Source organism: Amia ocellicauda, chromosome 6 (assembly GCF_036373705.1).
Source record: "Amia ocellicauda isolate fAmiCal2 chromosome 6, fAmiCal2.hap1, whole genome shotgun sequence".
Taxonomy (NCBI): Eukaryota; Metazoa; Chordata; class Actinopteri; order Amiiformes; family Amiidae; genus Amia; species Amia ocellicauda.
Genome location: NC_089855.1, coordinates 4915903 through 4942297, shown reverse-complemented (window position 1 = coordinate 4942297; position 26395 = coordinate 4915903). Strand labels below are relative to the sequence as shown.

At 43.9% G+C, this 26395-nt stretch overlaps 1 protein-coding gene across 4 annotated transcripts in view; it reads right to left on the bottom strand.

Moving 5' to 3' along the window:
- LOC136750791 (actin remodeling regulator NHS) overlaps window positions 1-26395 on the bottom strand; it is a 125969-nt gene that overhangs the window by 18699 nt on the left and 80875 nt on the right. For 2 of the 4 annotated variants that reach the window (XM_066705853.1, XM_066705854.1), the window contains exons 2-4: window positions 1587-1739; window positions 663-799; window positions 159-203 (exon numbers count right to left, since the gene is read on the bottom strand). In XM_066705853.1, the coding sequence (XP_066561950.1) occupies window positions 159-203; window positions 663-799; window positions 1587-1739 (335 nt within the window). The remainder of the gene's footprint in view (window positions 1-158; window positions 204-662; window positions 800-1586; window positions 1740-26395) is intronic. The other 2 variants (XM_066705855.1, XM_066705857.1) reach the window with 1 other exon arrangement.

Genomic DNA, 26395 nt, shown 5'->3' with positions numbered 1-26395 from the left:
ACAGAATAACAAAAAAAAACAGAAGGTCAAAAGAAAAAAAAAACCACAAAACATAGGATATAATAACTTTTTTCTTTTCACAAAAAGCACAGCAAGCAATGATTACTTACAGAAAACAGAGAAGGGGGCAACATCAACACACACATCGACAAAATTACCTTTCTTTGCATTTGGTGAAATTCTAAATCTCTCCCTGGTCTCTCCTGTAGCATGTTAATAAACAAGAAAATGTGATATTATAAGCACATACTGTTTGCCATTTGGGGTATTTTATTGGTTTCCAGGACAAGTTGTGATATGTTAGGATACAGTTACTGCTATAGCAAAGGACAAACACAATTATGGAGTGTTCGTTTGTCAGATCTTTGTTTTAATTTAACAACTGTTCTCTTTGGTTGAGCAGGGAAATATTTTGGAAGTTGGTCTGAAGAGTTCATTGGGTTGTTTCCTCATTACTTTAAACAATTGTGATATTTGCTTCACTAAAACAATACCCAATACCTACACAAGTGTGCATTGCTTTCTTTTTCAGAGACCGCGTCCAATTGAAATGAAAATCACAGGGAAAGTAAACCTCAACAGGCGACGGACAGATATCTGCATCAATCAATATGTCAACTAGTTTCCTTTGTGAGTGCGGACAGCCGTGGGTCAAAGCTCACCGTTCGGAGGTGCCTGCTTCGCTGTTCCCGCCGTCTGAGGGTGCGCGGAGAGGGGAAGGTGGGCATAGGAGGTGCCACGGAAATCGAGATTGTCACCCGGCGCTCCCTGCTGTTCGCCCGCTGTCTCTGCTGTTGGTCTGCCAGGGACATTACGCCAGGGAGAGAAAAGAGGAGCACGGTATCATAACTGGGCCCATTCTGGCGCTTCAAAACATATATTTACTTATTTGTCTGTGTTTTTAATTGGCATGAAAGGGCACTTCCAAGTCACTGCTGTGAATCCTGGTCAAATGGTTAGTCTACTGATGTGTCTCAGGAAGGGGATGGTGCAGAGTTGAAAGCTGTTGTGTGAAGTGTGTAGCTCTATTATTTTTAAAGATCTCGACTTATGCTAATTGTCACAGATCGTAGGGGTTTCTGTGGATTCTGTATTCTCTACTTTTAACTGAATTTATCTTTGTGGACACTAGAGGGCAATGTCTACCTATCTATGACTATGTAAGTCTGCAAATAATGTGACAAATCGTTGAATGGGGAGAGAATCAGACCCTAGTGGACAAATTGAGGATCAGACGGTCAAATAAATAACTATGAACCTGATTTTTGTCCACTTTTTCTGTCAAAGACACAGAGGTTATGAATAATATCATCTTCCAGCACTTTCTGACTAACAATTGATGTAAAACAGTACAGCGAGTGAATGACCAATGTGTGCTCCTGGATATGTAGTGTCAACATAAGCATTTACAGCTCTTTTATATAACACCCATGTTTGTATACCTAAGACACAAACATGGACACGCCTCCGAGCGCCCAGTCGAAGGCAGCCACACCCAGGGACCCTGAATGTGGGGGTGTGTGACCTCACGTGACACGACGATATCTGTGTCCGGGCCGGGCGGGCCATGGCCGTGGGGGGCTCACCTCTGTGCAGGGCCCGCAGGTTCTGCTTGGCGTGTCGGTGGAGCTCCTCGACACAGGGGGGCCGGGTGGAAGGGTGGAACACATTGCGCTGCTGGTGCCAGGGGGCCTGGTAGTGCACGGTCAGCTTGCTCTCCACGTCCAGGTTAGAGACAGCTGAGGAGAGGAAAACGCAGGCATTAGCCAAGGCTCTCCGCTCCGATCACAACGGCGACACTATAAATCATCCCCTTCGTCTCCTATTGGATACCCTGATTTTCAGTATTGTTGTTGATTTTTAAAGAAGGAATCTCTAGAGGTTCACGTTCATCAAACCTTAATGGCAATAGATATCATTATACAATGACTATTAAACCCACACAGAGGACGATTTCACATTGAGCTAATATGCAACATGTCTCCGGCCCCAGAGCCCGGCAGGGGCAGGCGTGTGTGCATGGTCGGAGGATCTCTGAGAAGAGGCATCGTACACGCTAACACGAGGAGATTAAAGCCATGACGCTCGGCCCGAGCCCCGTACACGGGAGGTAATTTAAAACCGAGTGTGCTCATCATCAAACTGTGGATAATTTGTCACATCTCTTCCCGCAAAAGAGCTCTCCCCCGTCTCCGGCTGCGACAGGCCGTTGCAGAAAGCGAAACTGAATGAATAAGCAAATCACGAGAACTCGCTGCTCAACAGACCCGGCGCACTGTGGAGCCCGGTGTGTAATTACAGGTAATGCAACACTCCACAAAACGAAACATTATGTCAGCAACACTTACACAATGAAAAACACATGCAGGTTTAAGCTATTTCATGGTCCTTTGATAATACACCCAAAGCTTAACTTTTTTTATATTTAGCCCCCACAGCAGTAATCTGCATTTGATGACGGGCGTTACGCTGAGGTAATATATAAAAAGTTACTGAGGAAAAACAAAACCTACTGCTGGAACACATCTCGGCCCCTCAAGTCTTCGAATGTGCCCGCACTTATTAACTTCAAGTCAGAATGTAAATGTGGTGAACATTATACACGCTACTCTGCATCTGAATGGTTAATGCACAACCATGAAGTGCTTTTAATTTTTTAATTAATTTATTTGCTGTTGAGAGAGAGAAGGAGGCGTTTCATGGCTTTATTCTCTTCTTCACGACGATGCACTCTGCTGTTACTCCCTCCGGTGGCACGGTGTCTGGGAGGTCACCACAAAATACTCCCGAATGTCCGCAGGCCCGTCCGACAACCGAGGATGGGGTCTCGGTTCACAGACGGTGTCGGAGACTGAGAAAGACCCAGGACCGAGTGAGGATAGAGGATTCTTCTGGGGAATTTAAGATTGAATTACCAAATGTAATGGGACAAGTCTCCTTCCTTACAGCGAGCCACTCATATCTACCAAAACAATAATGCGCCATATCACGAGGCTGAAGACATAACACGGTTTTTCAAGGCGAAGAGCATTGAAAATGTGACACGGCCTGCTCTGAGTGCAGACCCCCATCCCACAGAACAGAACCCTTCTGGGGAACCAACGTGGATTTAATTATTTAATCAGAAAGAAACCAAACATAATTTGCAGCAATCAAAACTACTTTGTGGGAGGACTGGCACAGTATCCTTCTGACAACCTCTCGAAGGGACAGTCAGCTGTCACTAAGGCCCGGGCTGGATCTGCGCCACATTAAAAAAGCTGAAAACAAGTCTGTTTCCCCTTTACATTTGACAATATAGTGTTGTTCTATATCGATGTTTTTCTATCACCGATTTCTGAAAAATCCCCGCCAAAAGTGCCACCTTCATATCTTCCCATAAGAAATAAATTCGGTTTTGGCGTATATGGCTTATTTTGTCATCTGTCTTATAAAACCATTGAGTTGAGCCTCTTCCCACCTGCCCCTCTCAGCGGTGTTGACGGAGACGCCAAAGCTTGTTCTGGAGATCCTATCAGTAACCCGTTTACACTGACTGTCAATCACAATGGGAAGAGATTTGAATCGCTAACAGGGTGTATGTGGAATTAATTAGGTGCTGTTAGAAGACCCTCAGGCAACCTAGTGCATTCAGGAACCCAAACCGAAATGGAACCGCAATTTGCCGCAGTCATCTGGTGATGCCATTACATCACGCCTCAGCAGAGAAACTAAAAAAACAAACCAAAACCGTTTTTTCACCTTTGTCCAGTTTATTTACTGCCTTGGACACTAAGAGCGCTGATTCAACAGACTGTATGCAATAAACACTTCTGGGATACAAGGATTAGCAGATTGAAAAGAGAGGAAAACAGTGATATTTTTAGAAAGGCAAAAATGTCACAATAGGTCAGTTAATAAAATGGCCTGGGGTGTTAATGAGCAGAACGTAGATCAATATATACAGCCTGAACGTTTCTTTTCATTAAATCCCGCCGGCAAAATTCCTCCGTGCTCTTATTTCCGTACAATTTCGCGGCGTTAAAGACCATTCGACCTGGCAGCCCCCACTCGAGTGTCCTGATTTGCCTAGGTCGGTCTCCTCTGCTCAGTGCTTTCATGTTGTTTTTAAAGGAAGCTCACAGGAAAGGCCTTCTGCTCTATTTAGCTGGCAACGCGCCGTCTGCTAATTCAAGCTCTTCCAGGCGGAGGAGAGTGACGGCGGGAGGGAGGCGAGGTCTGGGAGCTGCAGCCGTGGTCTCGACATCGGCCGCGGCCGGGCAGAAACATGGCGCTGCTGTCCCGTATTTAGAACTGGGCTTCGGGTTCAGAGACGCCGGGGACTGGACCGTTAGAACTTCTTAAGAGAGACAGTTGCTCCACAGCTTCAAATCTGAGCATTGCCAGTCAGTGTGGGCTTCTCTCGTGTACACAACCATCTGAAGACAACATCAGAGGGGGAAAAAAGTTCATTTTATATGCAGAATTAATTGGTACTATAAATACCTTGTCACGTGGTCACCCGGCTCTATGCTTGCAAAAACAGACGAGCACAAACTGATCTCTGCAGACGTGTACAGTGAAGAAGGCTAGTGATGGCCATCTTGCCGAGAGCCCCAGTGACACAAGTCAGCAAAAGAAAATGGCAGGTTGGGCAAAGCGTGTCTCAAGGAAATGGTTCCTTTCAGTCAAGGTTGTAGAACATTATCATGCTTTCTAAGGCGACCCAGACTAGTGGAAATCCACAGGGAAGGGGGACAATCTGGGATGAATTCATTTCACTGGGCCATGACATCTGAGCTGGGAGTTTTTGAGAGCGGGAGAACATTTAAGCCTCACACGCGGATCTTATAGTCTCTGCTGTTTATTTGCCGAATGAAGACAGCGTCTGGACTGACAGTGGCAACGGAGGTGTCGAGGTGAACATGGGAAATTGGTTTTGTTTTTCGGGCCTAGCGAATCGAAACGCAAATAAAAGCATGGATAAATAGTAGAGCCAAAACACAGAGCAACTGATTGAAATACTCAATGGAGGTGAGACGCTGGTTGGGGAATTAACAATGGCAAATCTATGCGAATGTAAAGCATGAGCAATTTAACATGGAGGCAGTAGCAGAAGCCATGCGCTTCATATATGTTGACGATGCCTGAAATCTGACCTCACCATTAGACGAGAATCTGTAATGACCCTCCTCAGTTCAATGAACTACCACAGAACTGGGAAATCTCAAAGTAAAAGGGGAAGGCCCTCCCTCCGTGGCAGGTGGTCTTTCCTCCTCTGCGATCCCTGGTGCTCGGTTCTGGATGGAGGACCTTGTTTTCTGCACCACTGATCTCACTCAGTTGCAATGAGCCGATCGAACTCTCTCACTTTTACGGCTAAATGCAGAGGATGTGGGATGCAGGCAAGCTTATACCGAGAGGCAGAGACGGGCAAATAGAGATTTACAAATGCAATGAGCATCTACCGTGAACATAAGTAAATAATACAAAAATATATTGTTCATAGGAAACCACAAAACAAGGGGGACCATAAAAGGAAACCAGAACAACTCTTATCTGATCCAGCCTTGCAGGCCAACTCACTGAATCCTTACAGGTACAGAAAACATCCCCTCTGATGGGAACTGAAGTGGATTTAAACCAGTTCCAAAGTGGTTTGAGTGGACCATTTCAGTTCCAGTCATTTAAACCAACTGCGTACAGGCCCAGAAATTATAAGTGAAAGCAGACCATGAGGCTTATGAAATTAATATTCAGCAATCACTGTCTCCTCTAAACTACAGTGGCCCTGAAGTGCAAAACACAAATGCAAAAAGGAAACCGCAACTGCAAAATCGAGAAACACAAAATCAAAAATATTTTGTTTTAGTTTCTTCATCCGTAAGCCGCATTATTTCGAAGCCCACCGCTGTTCTGGGCAGCTACATGCCCACACAGGACTGAAGCTGCCATTGGTCAGCGTCTCTGCTCTCTGCTCTGGGCTCTCTGTGCAAGAGAAATGCTCGATTTCAAGTATAAGTGTTGATGCAGGTTATAGTACAAAGGTTAGAAAGTGATGTTAGCCTACTTTAAGTGTTTCTTAAAGCAACTGCCATGCACATGGTGTGTTGGCGAGCTAACAGAAACAATTAAATACAGATGTTAACAATAAGAGGACTGATTTCACATTAATGAAGAACATCACGCTTTTATTAGCTGAACACTAAAACGTCACAGTAGACACAATACTGCCCGTGTGTCTGTGTGTGTGTGTGCGCACGTACATTTAATACATATGAGGACAGTGTCCACTGTAAACACTGCAGGGAACACACACATAATTGATGCAATGAATGTGAGTTAAGCTCTTTGTTTACACAGTGTTTATTTCTGATATTAAAATTGATTTGTTCCCAGAGCTGGTATTTTTGCATTCTATATTAACAAATATAGGTCTTGATCGGGATATGAAATTAGCCCACAGGACCTACATTTGTCGCTCTATACAGTGCACCTCCACTTCTAATTATACTTCCCTGTAAAGAGTTTACAGTCAAAAGAGTCATTATTTGTATTTTGTGTTTTTAATAAATGAAGCGAGAGTAACATTCAAAACAATCATAATTCCAGGAGCCGTGAGATTCCCGGGTCTACATCAACACGTATACTTTAAATCGAGCTCTTCTGTAGCACAGAGAGCAGCGAATAGAGACGCTGACCAATAGCAGCGCGTCAGTCCTGTGGGCGTCGCTGCCCAGAACAGCGGTGCGGGATGAAGAGGCGGGACACGTTTTCTATTGGTAGGACTCTAGATGACGCAATCTAAATCTTTTTGTTTTTGTATTTCTCGTTTTGTTTTTGTGTTTTTCTTTTTGCATTTGTGTTCTTCCTTTTGGTTTTGCGTTTTTCTTTTTGTTTTTGTGTTCCCCTTTTTGCAATTGCGTGTTTGTTTTTGCAGTTGTGGTTTTCTTTTTTGCTTTTGTGTTTTGCACTTCAGGGCCACCGTACTAATCTCCACCTCATGTGTCCAGCGTTTGACATATTCTCGTTCAATCGTTTGAACATGTCACTTATATATTACTAACAGGAGGCGGGCTCCTTTAATCATGTCTCTGGAATAATGGCACGAAGACAAGAGCTGGATTGGCTATATTATCAGACTCTAGTGGAGAATCGTAGATAAGGGAGTCGCAGTTATTTTTCTCCTCTCCCTCTCAACCAGCATCTGCCCATTAGCATTCAATGTGCAGCCGTTTCCCCTGAATAACCCAAAGTCATCTGTATCCAAGCAACCCTTCAAATTTAATTTACACTGAATTGCCAGATCTTTATCAAACCATAATTACCGGCCTAATATGAAAGATACATTTTTTTGGACTGCTTACGCCTTGTAAGCATAACGAAGGGGATGGTGGGGGGGGGATGAAGTTATCAAACAGGTTTATACAAGATTGCCGGAGCATTTTAAGGAAAGGGAGAAGTGGGCCAATCTTTGGGGGTTGGGGGTTGTGTAGTGAGAGAGGGGTGGAGGTGAGTTATAGTGATCATTAAGTTATTAGTGCCATGAATGACTTTCAAATTTAATATAGTGCCAAATACTACATTAATATGACATCTGTAAGACCCACTGACAGTTCTGTTCACTACAGAGTTTCCCGTGCCTCTGTTGACCAATGCTGAGCTCTTGTGCAAGCAGATGGAAACCTGGAGGGGCAAACCACACTTTCTCGGTGAGTTACAGGCCGTTCTTTGGCATACACTCATCGCCATCTGGAAACGAGACATGACCGTGTTGCAGTGCAGCTCCCATCTGGGGTCATCAGAAGGACTCCCGGCCCAGACCCCTGTGCGATGGTATCCGAGAGACAATTACCTGAGCTTCGCCCCGTGCACATTAAATACAATCAATCAGACGCCACAACATTAGCATGACAATCTCCCGCCACAGGGAGCAGTGGCTTTTGTGCAACTTGAGACCTGGGTTTTTTATCCCCTTTATTTTGACCACAACAAGGAGTAATCTTCCTTTAAAAAACAAAGCAGAGGTAATTACTGAACCCCACACACCCAGTTTATCAATGGGAAATTCCAAATCTATGGCAGCCATTCAGACTTCCCTGCAAACCTCTGCCAATGCACCGTATTTGATTGACACCTCCCCAGGGGAAATAAGATATCCCCACGAAGATGCATATCTGCGGAGAGTGCAGGCCCCCTCTGCTCTGCTGCCAATATAGCCGATACCTTGCAAACGAATGCCTACACCCTAGCCATGCAGCATTGAGAGAAAAGTCATTAATCAGCAAGATTCCTGCAAATGAGTCTCACTTCCCATTCTACAGGAATGTGAATATCTGACCAGTGCTTTTCAAACCCCCTTTTCCATTTTGACAGTGTTCATTCCTCTCAAAGTTGTACAGGGCAAAGAAAAGGCAGATTATATTTCAATCCCCTTCCTATCACGTAAAGATAAAACTGGAATGTAATAACGTATTTAGTAATATATATATACACTGAAAATATACCTTTGTCTTTTTAGAGTCGAGACCCTTTTAAGTACGACTCGGACCGGCACAGTCACCAGTATTAAAATTAGGCATTCATTCACCTCTCTTTAATACCCTATAAAGCCCAAAGCCGATCCAGTCTTATATTTAACTTCCTTTGAGCCATAGCGTCTCTCAGGTGAAGGCCACACCTCCTCCAATCCATATGATTTCCAGTTAATTATACATACAATGTTGCTGCATCCCACGGTCCCTGTATCCTGTCTCTAAGGAGTCGCATAGTCCTGGTAAATTTACATCTCAGACCGGCATCTGCATGGGCCTGGGCTCACTGCACCGCCGAGTGCTTCCGTAGCCCTGGGACGATGTCATACCGTTGTCCTTCCTCTTTTGCCTCCCCTTCCCCCTCCTCCTCCTTGCTCGGTGCGGCTGCAGCTTCTGCTGAGAGTTGCCCATCTCTCCCCGGGCTGGCTGCCTTACGCGAACAGCAACCTAGCATCTCTCACGGGTTGCGAGGAGAGCTGCGTGGGCTACACATGAGAGGAGGCACATTTTCTGCACCGTCACAAATTCACTTCCTCGCTCCTGGGATTTGCAGCGTCAGCAGCTCGGGACGGCTCTCACAGCCCAGGCTGGAAAGAGTGCTGTGCTAATTAGGGGCGCTGTTTGTGACAAAGATTTGTGGGCCCCGGGGATGCCGGCCAGTAAAGGCTGTTTGCTTCCAGCGGTCGCCTTATCATCGAGGGGGATCTGGCTAAGGCTAAGAAACAATACACAGCCCTCTTGCTCTCACAAACAATAGCGTGGGTCAGCTAAATTGGCTTCAGCTGTTTTCTGCCTGAATGGGTTTTGCACCCCTAACCCCGACCACTCAGCTTCACTTGACAAAGAGTCTGGTTTGAGGAACATCCTCTTTGTTGTAAATAGGTTCAGTGTTTCATAACATAACCGGATTCAGCCAGAAACTACACTGCTATGCATCTCTTCTCTTAAGGTTAAAAGTTCACTTATTATCATGTTGTTGTTTTTTCTCTTCTGCAAAGTATGATGTGTATTTTTTGGGAATGCCAAAGACAGCCTCCAGCAGCTGGTGTCATCTGCGATATTCAGAAATGAATCGCCGCCGGTGCGCAGGTCAACCAGATTCTTTAAACGGCTGCTTCTCCTAGTCTGGATGTTCTCAACATAACTACAGTCCATGTGGTTGTTGGTTTTGCTTTTTTTATGGTTCGGCTGAACAGAATGGGGGTTATACTTGTATTTCTTCACTATGATACAGCAATGGAGTCAGACGCGTCACAAAATGACGCTACAGAGCAACACAAGTACATTACTGAGCAATTAATTAAGTTATCTAACAATGCAAGTTTACAATTTTCTGCCTATCAAATACGGGAACCCGACATCACTAAGTATATACACTGACTGCTCCGCTTCTTACTTCACTATGATAGGATTTCCTCCTGAGTGTATCCAGATTTTCCTCCAAAATCAATTCCCATAATGCCCAGCACTTACAAAAAACACAACGTCCCAACAATTAGTCGGCAACCCGTAACCTAACTAAACATCTGATTCCTTGGCCCTCTGTCTGGTGTCAGATTGTTATCAGAGACAAATTCCACCGAGCTAATATACCCCAAAGAGGGATGGGGTTACATAAACACTAACTGAGTTTTATTGTTCCCCAGAGTTTTAGGCTGTAAACTAAGGAGGAAAGGAAAACCTTTGCCTAATGACATTTCATTCGCATTTAAAAGGGAAAGCACACACAGCCATAAACCCCACATCTTGAATATAATATATTTAAGGCTCTACTCACTGTAAAACTATAATTTATTCACTCATACACCTATGTAGCACAGAATGCTACAGATAAAATGAGAAGCATGAGAAAACTGATTACCTGAGACAGTTCAAACATTAGGCTTTTCAAGAGCACCTTTGTCTATCTCTCAGCACACTAAACTTAAAATATGTTGTCCAGAAATGATCTATAGAAATAATTATATTTGTGAAACCTGTTTTTTCATCTCTGTTTGCGTATTTTTGAATATCAGCGCAGTACAAGCTTTTGGAAGTCGCTGGAATACTCTGATGCTGTTCAAAGAGACAAATAATCATCGTTGACACACAAATAGCATTTAAGAATGAAGAATAATGTTTTACAAATGTGTATTTTTCTACACATAGATTATCTTTTCTTATACAGGATGCTTTTGGGTTTATTTTTTCAGTCTGTTCCCAACTTAATAAAGAAGGGTTCAGGTGCATCGAAGCTTGCATCTGGGTGGTGTCAAGGACATCCGGTCTGACCTAGTGTAAGAATCTCTATACAAACAGTGAAGGAAGACTGCAGCCAGAGAGAGAGAGAAAGAGAGAGAGAGAGGGAGAGAAAGAGAGGGAGAGATACATACACACACAAAGAGCACAATAATGCACCGCACAATAGCTAGCTTTATTTTAGCAAAATACTGCAGCCTGGAATGTGCTTTTCCATTTCAACTCATATAGTAAGGAGCTTTTTTTTCCCCCCTACTGCAGAAAACAACAATTGGTATTCATCTAGTGATGCCTGCCTTCCCCCTCGCCTCCCTCCTAATCCAGCACCACCTCTCTCTCCACACACAGACCGTACAGATGTTTCTGTGCTACCCAACGCTGCCTGGATCGGTGATGCTGCGCACTGCTGCGCCTGCGCCGCCCCGATAGCAAATGGAGCGCTAATGCCAGCAAAATACAGCCGCCGCGAATCCCTTCCTATTACGGATGCAGAAGTCATTAGTAGTCAATAGTATTAGAGCACCGAAATCTAGGTCAGGATTTCAAAAGAGCACTGCAGGCGAGATCTCTTAATGCAGTACTTGTTGCACTGTAGATAAAGGCTGCCTTGCTGTACAGCTCTCTGTTCTGTAAACCTCAATTTGCTGTATTATTATTTATTTTCTTGTACAGCCAACACTTCTTGTGCTGTGTCCTCCTCCTGGCATCGTCCTGTCTGCTGCAATGAACCTCATGTTAATGCACCTGCAGTTCCACACAAATTAAAATATATTCCCTCCATCCTATATACATACATTTCCGTCATTAAGGATGCCATGTTTTTATTTTTACCCAAAAAGCTTTTTTACTAGGGATACCGAAATACATTTGTTTTTGTTTTTTCCTCCGGATATTTAGAGAATCTACCGAAAGTGTTGATCATATACTCTCTTTTTTTAACCCTTTACCTTATGGAATGGTTGGAATGGTTGGAATGGTTCCTGTGGTTTTGGAAACAAACAATATCCTGTTCACAGAAAAAGTGGAAAGTGTAAAACATTTGTGCAGCCAAACAGGGACTGTGGTTTTATACGTCTGTGACAGAGCAGAAAAAAAGCAGCACGAGATGTCCATATGCAACGAGGTCAGTGCAGCTGGGGGATCCATAATAGCAGCCCCTTTTTTTGTGTGGTCACAGGCAGAACTAGGGGGTATCTCTCTGCTCTCTCCTTTTCTGAAAGGCGAGCGAAAGAAAAGCAGGGACCCAGTTGAAAGTCAGTGCTTTCCCTAATTCACTCAGAGACTCTGGTGATTTTCTAATGAACTCAGGATGAACTTATACTACTAAATAAACTATTTCCGGTGGATGCTTCTAAATGAAGATGAATTCAGAATAACAAGGAATCCTTGAAATGTGGCTCTGACTTAACTGAGAATGAAACACAAAACATGTACCAAAATCTTCAGTGATTTGTTGTGCAGTTTTTAAAGCATAAGGTTTAGTGAAATTTGAAGCGAGCATAACAGGAAAAATAATAAACCCAGTACAATCATAGTATTGTGCATATTACTGATTTCAAAGGTATGACATAGACATGAAATATTTCAGTTAAATCAAGAACTAGCCTCTCTGTACAAACAGGGTCATTCACTTTCTCAAAGATCTTTAGCACTGCATTTTAATGTTTAATGTTTAATCAAAGAAAAGCCTTCTATGATATTGTCTGTGAAAGTTTTCCCTTGTCTGCAAACTGTGCAAATTGTTGTCCACGTTTGTGTAACCTGCTACCAAATTGCATGTATAATGGAAAGAGCTCTCAAACGCATCACAGTTCCCAAAAACGAATCTCCAGGCCTGTCGGGCCATTTTTCAGAGTCCAGACACTTGACTTAAATGATGCAGCTAATATACTTTGCTCGTCAGTGGCTTTCTTTGATCTAAATACAACACGCACACACCCAGCTGTGAACTCTGCTCGCCCTTACCTTCTTGGCAATGAGTTCAACATACTTTGAAGGTTAAAGTTGTGACCTGACACCCAAAGTTCATTTCAGTCCAATTCCAGGGTTTTAAAGGGTCAGTCTGCCCTGGCTTTTATCCCCTTTTAAGACCAGGCTTTTAAGACCAGGCTTAACCCCTTGACCTTAAACAATGACCATAAATGAGCATCGCATGTGCTGGACATCCTCTGCTATTCGTTGCACCAAATGACAGAACAATTTAGGGTCAGGATAGAAAGGTAAGTGAACACATTACATTGTGGACACGACGCTAGAGTGATAAATATTTAATCCTGTGTTAGAAGTCCAGATTCATTAAGCAGGAAATCCCTACATTGAAGCCCGAGCAATGGATAGGGCTAATTTCCAGAAACAAGTATGACCGAGTTTGTCCACAAAGCTCAGAAAACAGAATCATGGGAAATAATTGTGAACCAATGGATCACAAAGTAACAATAGTTTATATTAGAATGGCCAAAGTGACACAATGAATGGTACACAAAAGGGGACATCTTTTTAAGCATGTCAAAGGAGTGATACTGCTTGTAGAACACTTGGTGATCTGATGTTTAGCAGACAAGTGCATCTGCAACCCATTTCCTCCAAGCAGCGTCTCCGAAACCACAATGTGGAGCTGCTGCCCAGCCCCACGCACGGCGATGGCCCGTCTCACCTCTCTATTCCAGTAAGTGTTACCAGCAGACTTGGCTCGCTCCTGTGCTGCGGGTCCCTTTGTTGTGTATCCAGGCCGCTTTAGCAAGAGAACAATTTGCTTCCATCTGCTGCCAAAGTTCAGGAAACAGCATGCCATAACCTATCTTTTTCTCTTTTTAAGAAAACTAAATTGTTGATCAAAAGCATTCTTCTGCACACCTACAGGCACCCACACACAGCACTGAGGTGCAACTGACGAGTAGGAGCCCTTTGTTTCTAAAAGCAAAGCCGAAAAAAAGAAAATAAGACGAAGCACCGACATGGATTTGTTATGGTAATGAGAACAAATGAGGGGAAGAGAGAAGGAAAACGTTTGTCAGAAATCAGATGCCAGTACAGAATTATGTTTTATTTACAGGTCTGGATTAAACGCCACACTGTCAGGGTTTTAATTAAACAAAAACAACAACATTAGGATATTGCATTGTGAGCAAGTTTGAGAACAAACGTGCGTCATCCAACAAAAGCAGAAATCAAACAGTTCAAGAGTCAGTATACATAAAATAGTAGATCTGTGTTGTGAACAGAACTTTCTGGAATAATGACACGTCACATGCACCCAAACAGCCGGGGTTAGTGTGAGGCAGATCATGTGCAAACAGACATATTGACAAAGTGTTTTACCATATCAGTGTTTTTAAAAGGTGAGAAGTTTGTACATCAGACGGAGGTTTTGATAAATTGCCTAAACTTAACACAATACACGTCAAGAAAGGGCTACTGTGTAATAATGTTGTGTACATTTCAATCCAGTTGGAAGCTGCTCATTTGCTCTCAAGTCATAGTAAAGAAATGTCAAGTATTCCCCCTCTGGCTTTCACAGTCACAATTAGTAAGCCTGCTGGCTATTGATTTTGCAGTTCATTTTCCTTCATTGCTTCCAATGCCCTAATTAACAGGCTCCTCCAGCACACACAACTACTGATATGTTAGCTGTGAACCATTAGCTTAAATCTTCTTGGCCTTGAATGGACTCTTGGTCACCTCCTTCAGTCTTCCTGCTCTCGTTGAGCTTCTCGGGACAGGTGTGGTGACCACAGAAACCTTGATAGCCGCACCACATGCCCGTCCGTATCCACCCCTTCGAGAGCGTAACCAATTAAACAGGGCTATTGATTGTTGACAATGCGGACAGCAGCTGTAAACACAGCCACTGACGACTATTAGCCAGAGACCTGAGATGAGACACACAGTCACTTGGCTACTCTTTTGTGCCAGCAGTATGGAAACAATGGTAATGTTTCTATGGCAGGGGTGGCCATTTTAGGGTCATTTTATACTTATGAATATGAAAGAGAAGCGTATACCTCAAGAAGAAGATAGCTAGAATACCTGCTGGGTTGATAAAATATGGTGCAGCCCATACCATACAGAACGCACTCCATTACTCCTCACTCGCTCGGAGACCCTGCTTGTGACCTGTTTTGTTTATTGCACAGATTGCCGTCCGTGCCGCTGGCTTCTAATTTTTCTGCGCTGGGCTTTCCTGTGATTAAGAGTCTGGGCCGAGGCCGGGTGTCTGCTCTGACCACAGCTGGCTCTGAGCAAATGCGTTTAAAATGGACTAAAAATACACAGCAAGTACATAAGGACGGTGTTGAGTACATCTGATGTAGACCCACACCTTCCTGAATCAGATTAGCCTTTAAAGCAATATCACACACATATCTATCTGTCTATTATTATTATAATATAATGTCAGTGCCAAAACTCAAGCACACAGGGCATAAGGACTGGATATCAGCGAGTATAAACAGACTGGTATTTCTCCACTGGACGAACTCCAACTGGGGAAAATGTTGCTTAGATACACAGGGCTTCATCTTTGTATGGATTTACTAGACTGGATAAATTTGGGTTGCCAAACTCTGTAAAAAGGTTAACACCTCTCCTCCAGCTGAAGGAGAAACACTTGTGAACTCACTACCAACCCTGGCAAAGTGGCAAAGATCTGGGAGATTCAGATGACGTGATTGTAACCGAGAGGGAACTGATTCTCCCCAATTATCGATTTGCAGCAGATGAAATGAATAGAATCTATGAAACTGTACTCTAAATGTAAAAGGACACTGTATTCATAAAAATAATGAAAAAACACAGTAGTACGGAAGAAAGAGACAAGTTTGCTAACAGAGTTTATTGAACAAATCAGGTTATGGTATCTGTTTTCCCAGCTACATGATGTCACAACGAAAAGGAACAATTTTTTTGTTTATCTACCCACCTAAAAGTTTTAGGTTCAATTCCTCTGTTTCTGTGGCCACCCTCTATGACTGACAGTTGCTCAGTAGTTTCTGCTGAGTGCCCCAGAGCCATAAGAGTCTGCCCAATTATATAAATCTCAGCAGACAGGGAATGGGCCAATTAAAACAACATTGAGTTACAAGGGCTACAGCCTTCTCCGACTCACAGACATAAATATGAGACTTTCTAGTTTGGTAGCTTCCAAGAGCTGCTTAATAATAATAATAATAATAATAATAATAATAATAATAATAATAATAATAATAATAATAATAATAATAAAATAATAATAATTCACATTCTAGTATAAAAAAACAACTGTTCACCTATGTTCAGAGTAAAACAGAGCAAGGAAAAACAACCCACTGTATTAAATCAAGAGAAGCTGACAAAGGAAAAGCAATTCGATTCAGAAAGTTCTGCTGGTTATTCACTGTTATCAAATCCCATTGTTCCCAGTTCCACAACGCTTGCACAACGGCAACACGGCCACCAGTTCTAAAGCATACCAGAAAACCAGAGACAAACCACAACGACAAACAGCAGCTCAGGTGACTAATATTGTGTGAAGACTTTCTACAGACCTGAACACATTGCTTTACTTCTCGATTTTCTGTCATGGTTTCATTTCGCTTTGAAGACTTATTATCCCTACTTTTAACCCTAAATTTCTACGGGAGATGCATTGTAGATGCCTGTAGAATACATGCACTCCCTTAGTGACACTTCAATATACTCACTCCTGCTAGAGTATCCCCTGACTCGCTTTTTAAGATCTGACAACTAAGTTTAAGAGTAGCAGCAGAAGTTTCACTGAAGGGTAACCATGTGGAAATTCAAGGGCACAGTTTTGGACATCCTGTGAGCACTGAGGACTTAATTGAATATGCTATATGCAAGTGTAAATTAATCAAATGTTTTGGTGCTAGAACACTTTTTAAAACCCGATCTTTGATACTGTATTATTTAAGCGACTAAAGTGTGTCTGTCGCTTTTTCTGACCGGGTCTGTCTAGTTGGGTACAGGGGTGCAGATTACACAACCCCATGTTTTTCAGCACAAGGAGACAAGTCCTATCTGTGTCTGCTGGCCCCTCACTGCGCTGCGGCAGCGGTGTGCATCGAGGCGGGCTGTGCTCTAGCTCAGGGAAAGAGCAGCCAAAGGTCAGCTTGGGCCCATGTCAGCTCCAGTTAAAACAGACAGAACACACAAGCGAGGAAATAAAGACTGTCTGCACTGGGACTTAGGCAGCTTATGGAGAAGAACCCTGAGAAATTCCTCTAACCTCTAGCTTCTCGCTCTACCTGCTGCAAGGTGTCCAAGGCGAGTGTTCGCAGCGGGGGCAAGAAGACCAGACAGGGGTTGGGGAGGTAGACTCTCAGGGATTTCCATTCCCTTGGTGATTAACCACATAAATAATTGTATCATTTTCTGTTTTACCTGATGTTTTCGCTTTACTGTGAAACTCCTCTTTAAACTTATTCAGATACTGCATTTACCACTGTTGAGTTGAACAGATTGCGCAGCTGGCTTTGCCCCGCAGAGCGCCTCTGAGATACTCGTGAAGGACAACCACAGGAGAAAACAAACAAACAAACCAAAATATCAACACGCATTTTGACTTCTGTGACTCCTTTCCTAGGGGAGGGCACTGCCGTCAAGTTCCTCTGAGAGCCGTCCCTCAAGGCAATGCAGATGTCAGGATCAGAGTGTCATCTCCATTAGTCAGCTGCCCTCCTGCTGGGACGTGAACTGATGCCTCTCTGGTACAGAGCTGCCACCAGCCCCCGTTAAATGGAGTAATCTGTGTTTCTAATGCGGTGAATGACACGACAGGACCAGGTATGGGTTGCCCTGGAAAATACCTGCCTCCACAGACACATCCTGAGAGGAGCCGTGCAGTAATACACACCGACTCATTATACGAGCAGGTCATCTTGTCAGCTCTCATTTGATGTCTATCTTATTTCATTAATTCACATTTGCTAAATCCCTCCTGGAGCAAAATCAGCTCCAGAAGTGACACACACACACACACACACACACACACACACACACACAAAAACCAAAAAGATAACAAAAAGTATTTAGTATATGAGGCCTAAATTAGCAATAATGTGAAGCCAAGACACACACGCACTCTTCTTATGACTGTCCTGTGATCGGTCACTGTGACATTGTCACCGCCTGGCTCTTTGATGATCATATGGCCAGTTGGTGACACACCTAAGGGGTTAACACTTACTGCCACAAATAAAGACGAAGCCAAGCATATGGGAGAGCCAAGACGTCTGGAGCAGCATTGTAGGTACAGAATGAATGAATGAATGACAAAAGATGTGATTGCTGGTGCCTCATACAAGTAGTTTTTCAATTAATACAAATTCCCCTGATAAACATTGCAACCTAATCTTTGTTGAAGATGTTTAAAACTGTTTAAAACTGCACAGCAAAGTAAAACAAACACCAACCAACCAACCAACAAACAAACAAACACAGATAGCATTTCCGGAGACCCTGATTTTAACCCAGAGATAATGACAGTTAGCTTATCATCCCCGGGCTTGAAGATGTCTGACAGGGCTGACAGAGAGGGTTTCTCCCACCACCACACTAGAGACAACATCACACATCTACTTCCTGTAGGACACCCACCAAGTTCCCTGTCACTGGAGTCTCGAGAAGATTGAGAGGCCAAGAGAGCACTAAACCAACTCATAAAAACCTACAAAACATGGATCAACTACAGATATGCAGTAGAAAATGAAAAACTGTGAGACAGCCAGTATAAAATCAATTATTTTTCCTAGGTAATACAGTTCCCAAAGTATTTATTATTATCATCCTATGCTGCCACAATGAAGCATCTGAATATGATACTGCAAATTGAAGGTGCAAGTTTCAAGACTAAGATACAAGCAATATGATATGATAAATAATGCTTACGTTGCAATTTTGAAATCTATGAATGCACAGAAAGGAAAATAATTGCATATAGTCCTCTGCTTTATGGTCCTTTGATATCCTCTGTGTTTTCAGACTGCTATTCCTGACATATACACTTCCTCAGGTGCTGTGTTGGGATCCTCACAATTTCCCCAAGAATAACACCCTAGTCCCTGCCTCCACAATGTCTGATTGTATCCAGTCCAACAATCTCTCTCCAGATCCCAGAAAACAGAAAACTACGTGCCAAAGCCAACACAATCAAATTAGCAAATACACTAAAGGTTTCAACGTGCAGGCTGAACATGCGGTACGATATCTGGGAAGCAGAGACAGATCAGGACACAGACAGCTTTGGTGACACTTTGGGATCAAGATCTTGTAACATGAGCTAAACAAACACAGCCTTTAAGGCCTGTGTATTAAGGTGAGCACACACACACACACACACACGCACACACAGACTCTTGCAAATCACAGAAGACTCAAAGCACGCTGAGGAGTTTGTGTATGACAACGAGTCATCATTTCCATTAGTTCCCTCCTAATACTAGCATTTCAAACAAACACACACACACACACACGACGCTCAAATGGTTGTGTTAAAAACAAAACAAAGACAGAAAAGCTGGAGAGGAAAGAAACCAGAGTACCTCTAGACCTGAGAGGCACGCAGCACCCCAGGGCCATGGCGGCAGGATGTCCAGGCTGCGGTGGTCAGAGAAACACCTTCACACAGGCCCCCACCCTCTCATCTGCCACTGAAGACCAGACCTGCACCAAGTGCCAACACGCGCTGCCTGCACCTCCCGGGAGCTCTGGTGATTGACTGACTGATTGAACTGCACTGAAACATCTGCAGGCCTCCACTAACCACCCCCCCCCACCTACCTCACCCCCAACCCCCAGCTAAAGCTGCAGATGGTTCAGCCCTGCTCCAACTTGGGCCTTCTCTAATCCCTTTATGGTCCAGTAGAGGAGCGGGCACAGTGCATGAACGCTAATCCCACAGTGCTGAAAAAGCATTGAGTATTTAACCCTTCCTACTGCTCTGCTGTGCTCACGCCCCAGGGGCCGATCATTTACAGCAGTTTCTAAACCAACAGTCCAGTGATATTGAATATTTGTGTATTGAATTACGGACAAAATAAACGGCAGCGCAATCAGCTTTGTGTAGCGGGGCTCATTCAGTAAAAAGTAGTACAGTGTTGAGCCTCCTGCGGTGGGAGACCAAGTCTTTTGGCGTAGAGGGCTTAACACTGTACTGCGCTGGAGGGGCACCGGTGGTGTGCGGGTCGAATCCCGGGCGGGGAGCTCTGAAAATAAAATTACAGCCGGACTTCTCACACAACAGCCAGGGAAGGTAACAAAAGTGTGAGGAAGAGACATTCAACAATGGGGTGATTCTCTGTGGTTGCCACTGTGATCGAGATGGCCAAAAACTTTTAGGTTGTTGTCAGAACACTAGTTTCCGGGTTCAAGTTTCATTTAAGCTGGTCTAACCTGATTTATTTATTCTTAGAATTAGTCTCTCTGTGCTATACAGATGCCGACAAAGAAACTCAACCGAGAGGGTGTTAGCTAGCTCTTCTCTCTTGAGCGGCAGTCTGGTTACACAAACAAATGAGCTGGTCCGTAATTCAGTGTGATTGGACTGTCCTGCATCCTTTTGGTTGGGGACCGGGCTTCTGTGGTTGGCAAGAGACGAGGCCTGCAGCGCTGGAATCCCAGGAATGCTAAAACTGCTTCCAGCAATCAAGGAACAGCGATTTGCTGAGGTCTGGCCGGTGTCAAACAGAAACACAAACCAAACTGGGGAAAACACACAACACATTTACAGACTGCAACCCAGACGCAGAGGGCGCAGCTGCATCACTATTACACCCCCTGTGTGTGAGCAGAGTCGTACACTCTCTGCTTGATCATTCACACTCCTGTAAGAAGAACTGAGGGAGCAACGCTAATCGGAAGGAGAAACCCCGACGCGTCAGAGAGGCAAATCCGCTGAGAAAGCACAGAGATGACACAGAAATACACAGGAGAGGGACAGAGGGAGTGGGGGCCCATCTACAGGAAGAAGGAGAGAGGGGGGGTGTGAGGTGGTCAGTGGCACAATAGGCCAAAGACGGCAGCCAATCAGAGCTGGGAAGCCGGGGGTGTGTCCTAACCCAGCGGCAGACAGCCACTGAAGGAACAGGCTGGCCAGAGAGGTTGGTGACATGAAGCAGAAGCCTGAAGGCAATCAGCCAGAATAAAACACAGGGGAAAAGGAAAATAATGTGCTTTCTTGCATGTTTTTTTCAGGGGGTGGGAAGGGTGATTTCTTTTTTATATGATCGTGATACAGGCTGTAATCCTCTGAAATCAACTCCAACCATGGGCACACCTGTAAGATCACAGAATGGAGTTTGGACCAGTGCAGCAAGGATGATTAAAACAACTAGCAAAAATACATAACATCGCGCTAGAAAACATCTATATCGCGATTCCAAACAGATAGAAGATATTTCTCACGGCCAGATTAAAGGTGTTGACACCTCCAAACTGAATTCCAGACCATTATGGCGACTGCGGCTTTAACACTTTCAACTCCCCCTTCACAGCTGCCGCACAGAACAAACAAACAAACAGGATGCAACGGCCACGCCGGGGAGGGCAGGTCAAAGTGTCCGGGGGTTCCCTAAAGAGCTAACCTGAAGGGACGCGAAGGTGGTGTGTGACTTTGGGATGAGTGGAAAGCATTGTAACAATGTAACACTGCATTCTGTGACATCCACAAAGGCCACAGCGCAAACACTCGCCTGGCTTGAAATGCTTAAACCCAAAAGGAGTATAATTTGATAGTTTTAATTGTCCTTCAATTAAATTCTACACCCTTAAACAATTCCTTCAAGTGTGTACACCCCCAATACAAAGCATTTTGTGTTGCTATGATGGACATAGTTATCCTTGCTTATTATTTTGTAATGTATTTTAAAATACATGCCTGACTACAGGGGGTTAAGATTCTCAGCTCTTTTTGAAAAGCTCAGGGCTGCTTTTACAGGATGGCATCACAAAAAGATCCCCTTTTTAAAAGTCTGATTAGTAAAATACAATGTCCAAACCCACAACACCATTGTGTATGGAATAATTCTGGCGCTTACACCTAATCCTCAGTAATCCCGCTGCCTCTCATGCAGTGACCTTGGCGCCAGTCTACTGTGCAGTAGGTGAGCTTTCAGATGTGCCCAAAACGCCTGGCCGCCGTGTGTTTTCAAGCAGCAGGACTGCCTGGCACAGCGCTATCGGCCCGACGCAGTGACAGACACTCATTAACAGACTGAGTGCTGAATCTTCAGGAAGGCCCAGGTACGGATATGATCGTTGTCTCTGAGAGGCACAGGGAGATGGGCCAGCAGTTTCATTCTGTAATTCTGTGATGCTCGTACCTTGCCTCAGATAAAAGGCGGAATAAACGGAGGCTGATCTGATTACGCACCTGTAAATAGTACAATAACAACGGCAGAATCAGATTGAATGTATAGAAAAAAGAAAAAATGGATTGAGAGCCCTTTTCAACTGATCCCATCTAATCTTATTTCCCTGCAATTTATATTTATTTTTAAGTTTTATTTTGTGTCATTTCCTGTTACCTTTGCAAATACAATTTAGTAAAACAAGTGTGACATATATTTCTCTCAGTTCACGTACAGAAAGCACAAATGAGACTCTTGCGTACGCATGAACAGACCGTGCCTCTGATTATTATTATTAATATTATTAATTTACTTATTGTATTTCTGTGGTTATATTTCCTTCCGTCATAACTGCCTTTCACACTACATGACCCTACATCAAAACTGCAGCAAACAAAACACACAATTATACAGCAATAGTTTCTAAATATTGGATTTAATTAAAAAAACAAAGCAGCACAGAAATTGTTGAAAGAGCAATGCAAGGTCAAATAGATTACAACAATCTATCTATTTATCTATTTATTAACTTTTTACAGCTATTGTATTCAACCAACTATAAAGTAAATCAAGACAGGTCCACTTTACCTGAACAAATACTTATTAAGAATAAATTAGATTTAGTTGGGAAAATCTAATTGCAAATCCTATAAAACAAGCCCTGCAGATACAAAATAATAATAATAATACTCATATGAAAACAATACGGGCCTGTGAATCTATGTGGACAGTCCTGGCCTGGGAAATTCACTAGTGATGTTTATTGACATGCATATTCAGCTGATAAACGTATTGCTATCTGGAACCACACCTTCATCACCAATAATTATTTCATAGACAGAATAGTTTAACTTAATCAGGGAAGCCCTCATGGCTCAGGAGTGTCTGTGCTTCGTTCATGGGCTCCCAGGTTAGTGCGTTGTGCTAAAAACATCCTCCGTGGGTCTTCCTCCACCGGCTGGCCAACCCTATCTGCTGTGACTCGTGAAACGCCGTCCAGGGGAGGCATCTCTGAGAGACAGGAGCGTGACACCTTCTGCAGTGGCTTTTGTGTCGTGCCATCCAGCACAACCCTCTCCATGACTGGGGGTTTGAGGAGGATGGAGGGAAAGCTGTTTTCATGAAGTTTCTTAAGTAGGCCAGACGATGCTGGAGCTTGGCCATCAAGTGAATGTAATATTTACTGCTGACCTGGTTTATTCCACCAGGTTCTCCCCCCTCTCTCTCTCTATCTTTCTCGATGCATTTGCAAAAAAAAGTGCTCCATTGGTAATGATATCCCCCTACAGCACAGTCTGCAGTACATACATAAATAATGAATTCACAGCCAGTGCTGCGGCTCGGTTGGGAGCGTTGTTAAAAACCTCTTCGGGGCAACGTTGTCTCGGCAACCCAACGCCGGGAGCACATATCTGAGCGGGGCTCTCTGGGAGAACAGCGGGCCAGTGCGGGACAAGATCAGTCATGACTTCAAAGACCCCAGTGGTGTCACAACATCGGGTAGAAGAGTAAACTCTGAGGTAACCGCTTACTTGATGTCGGTGAGGAGAAGACAGGGGCTGAACTGGCTTGTTCTCCGGGTCAGGATCACACAAACCTGTACTGGCTCAGTTCAGCCCGATTTGGGACATATTCTTTATTGCTTTACTTGCTTCTTATTATCAAATTGAAAGTTTGAGTGGCTTTCTGGTAAACTCTTTAAGTCGCATTGGAAAAAAGATGGCTGCCACATGACTAAGTCACAACGCCTGATCTCTCCAACCACTGCCGTCGCTCCGGTCCCTTAACGTTTCTGGACGCAGAAAAAGTCCACACACTGTAAGACAACGCACATATCTATATGTAAGTCACACTCACTGGAGCACCAGCAGCGGAAAGGTTAAATATTTATCTGCTGAGAAGCTGCTTCGTGAGAGCTGACGATGTCTCGGATAATACGAGCTGATATGTCCTCATGGCGGGATGCGGGGCTCAACCAGAGCACGGAGAGGAAGATGTCCTCGGTAAGCCGCTATCTTTGTTCCTTAAGGATATATCATTATTCTCTCGTGCACCTTGGAGGCGCACCAGAATTACCCCACTGTCTGTACTTTCACTATCACAACTTACTGTGTTTCAGCGGCAAGGCATGGCAGTTAATGTAGTGAGTAGAAAACCCATCTTTAGCGGGGAGAAAGGTCTGCATGAGAAGGTTTAATCTGCTGCTAGTTTTAGACCTTGTGCAGATATATATACTGCCTAAACACTTAATTGGAACAACCTTCTCATTTCTGATTCACCATTAGCATTAGTTTCAGTTATTAGGCGGACCCTTTTAGAAAGTAAATCCGAAAGCGCAAACCGCACGTATCACAGACTACCGAGTTGTGTTCAGATTCTTGGGATGGCAAAGGCTTGTCTGGGGAAGATTCTCGGGTAGGTTGTTTTTAACCCTTTAATTAAAAGAACAGAACCAAACAAAGACCACTGGACCTGGACACAGGAGAAAGAGACTACAGGAGACATTTTTTCTGGCGTCACAATCTGAACAAACTCCCCAGCGATGTGGCTGAAGAGACAATTTGGGAACATTCAAAAACAGACTGGATAGGATCCTTGATCACTTAGTTATTAATGGACACCAAACGAGCACGATGGGGCGAATGGCCTCCTCTTGATTGTAAACTCTCTTATGTTCTTATGTTCTTACAGGTCCTTTAAAAACACCCCCAATCATCCAGAAAGTCAACTCTCCAAAAAAGACTGAAATTATCTTGTGTCTTTTTCTTAACGCACCTTTGCCAAGTGAAGTTGTCCACGCACCACTCAAAGTGTGGGGGTTTAGTCTTTAGCCAAACAACACGTTGGAAGCAAAACTGGCCCTGCTTACAAACTGTTCACATTTAACACCTGGAAAGAAGGGGGGAGGGGTTGGCACGTTAAAAATCACCTCATAAGCATTATCAAAAGACGGTCTTATCCGAGCCTGTCTCAAACCGCTCACTCAAGCCTCTAACCCGCTACTAAACAGGTGTCACCTGCAGCAGAGAACCTCGTTCAAACCTTCACACGCGGCTCACGTCGGCTTTTGTCTGGGGGAGAAAAATAAAGGTGTTCTCACTCCTCGACACACCTGCTCCATTGTGCGGCGCGGGCCTGTGTCCTGTTCTCACCTGGAGGGCTTCCCTTCCCAGCGTTCATGAAAGCACTTCTCATCGGGTAAGGATGCTCTTTAATCTGGGGAAACAGCGGCTACAGCGCTTTGTCAGGAATGCGCCGATGGGAGGGTCTCGCCCGCGAAACGAGCCATTGTTGCCGTAGTTGATGTTTCAGTGCCTTCCAGGTGTGAAAAGGCAGACGTGATGTGTTATAATTAAACATTCAGGTCTCTTCCTCCTCATATTTAATTGCATGGTATTAGTTATTTATAACCACTGTTGGTAATTTGATGTTTTGGTCTAAATTGCCTCATCCGTTCTTCTAACAAGGGTTTCCATTCCAGAGACCATCGGATGATCTGCTCTCGTCTCTTCAGAATGTATCGATTAACCTGTCAAGGCAGGTTTTCAAACCGTGTACGGACATTATGAACTCAAACACAACTCTGAGATCATCATTCAAATGATGGAGAATCTACGGTTAAGAAAAAGTCTCTAAAGTATGCAAGCCAACATTAAAAAATCACAGATAAGACAAAAGAGTGGAAACTGAGGAGGTGCAAAGATATTTCTCTTTCCTGACGTCACTCTGCAAGTTGGTCATTTTTTACCCCTTGTGCACGGACTCTGTGCTGTTCCCTTTCACTCATGCCAGTGTCTGAGTTTTCTCATTAAACCCCCAAGTGGGAGACCGAATAGAGCTCACAACACACTTACATTTGTAATTAAAACTGAAAAACAACCCCAAACCACCCAAACGTTGGTTGTGTAACAGTAGTACGCAAATGATTTTCACAGTTTACAGTTTTGTTTTTGTTTCAGTCTACAGTTTACTGTTTGTTTTGTCAAAGAAGGGCGATAATCGCGGAGCACAGTGTGGTTTCTGTCAAACGCCACTAAACCCAAAGCTGTGACAATCTTGATGGGCTTTTCGTTTTTACGACTTCCCCTAAATCAATGAGGAATCTGAGCGTGTGGCTGCCATGGCTAGAACGATGTGCCACAAAAAAAAAAAAGAGCAGTGGAAACACGGCCGCCCTTTACACGTCGGGTGAAGACCAGTCCTTTCCCCGTGCGGCGCCCGCTGAGGCTTGCATGACGATGAGGGTTACATAAAGTTAATATTTTATGGCACTGCATTGTAGAGGAGGAAGCCTAGAGCAAA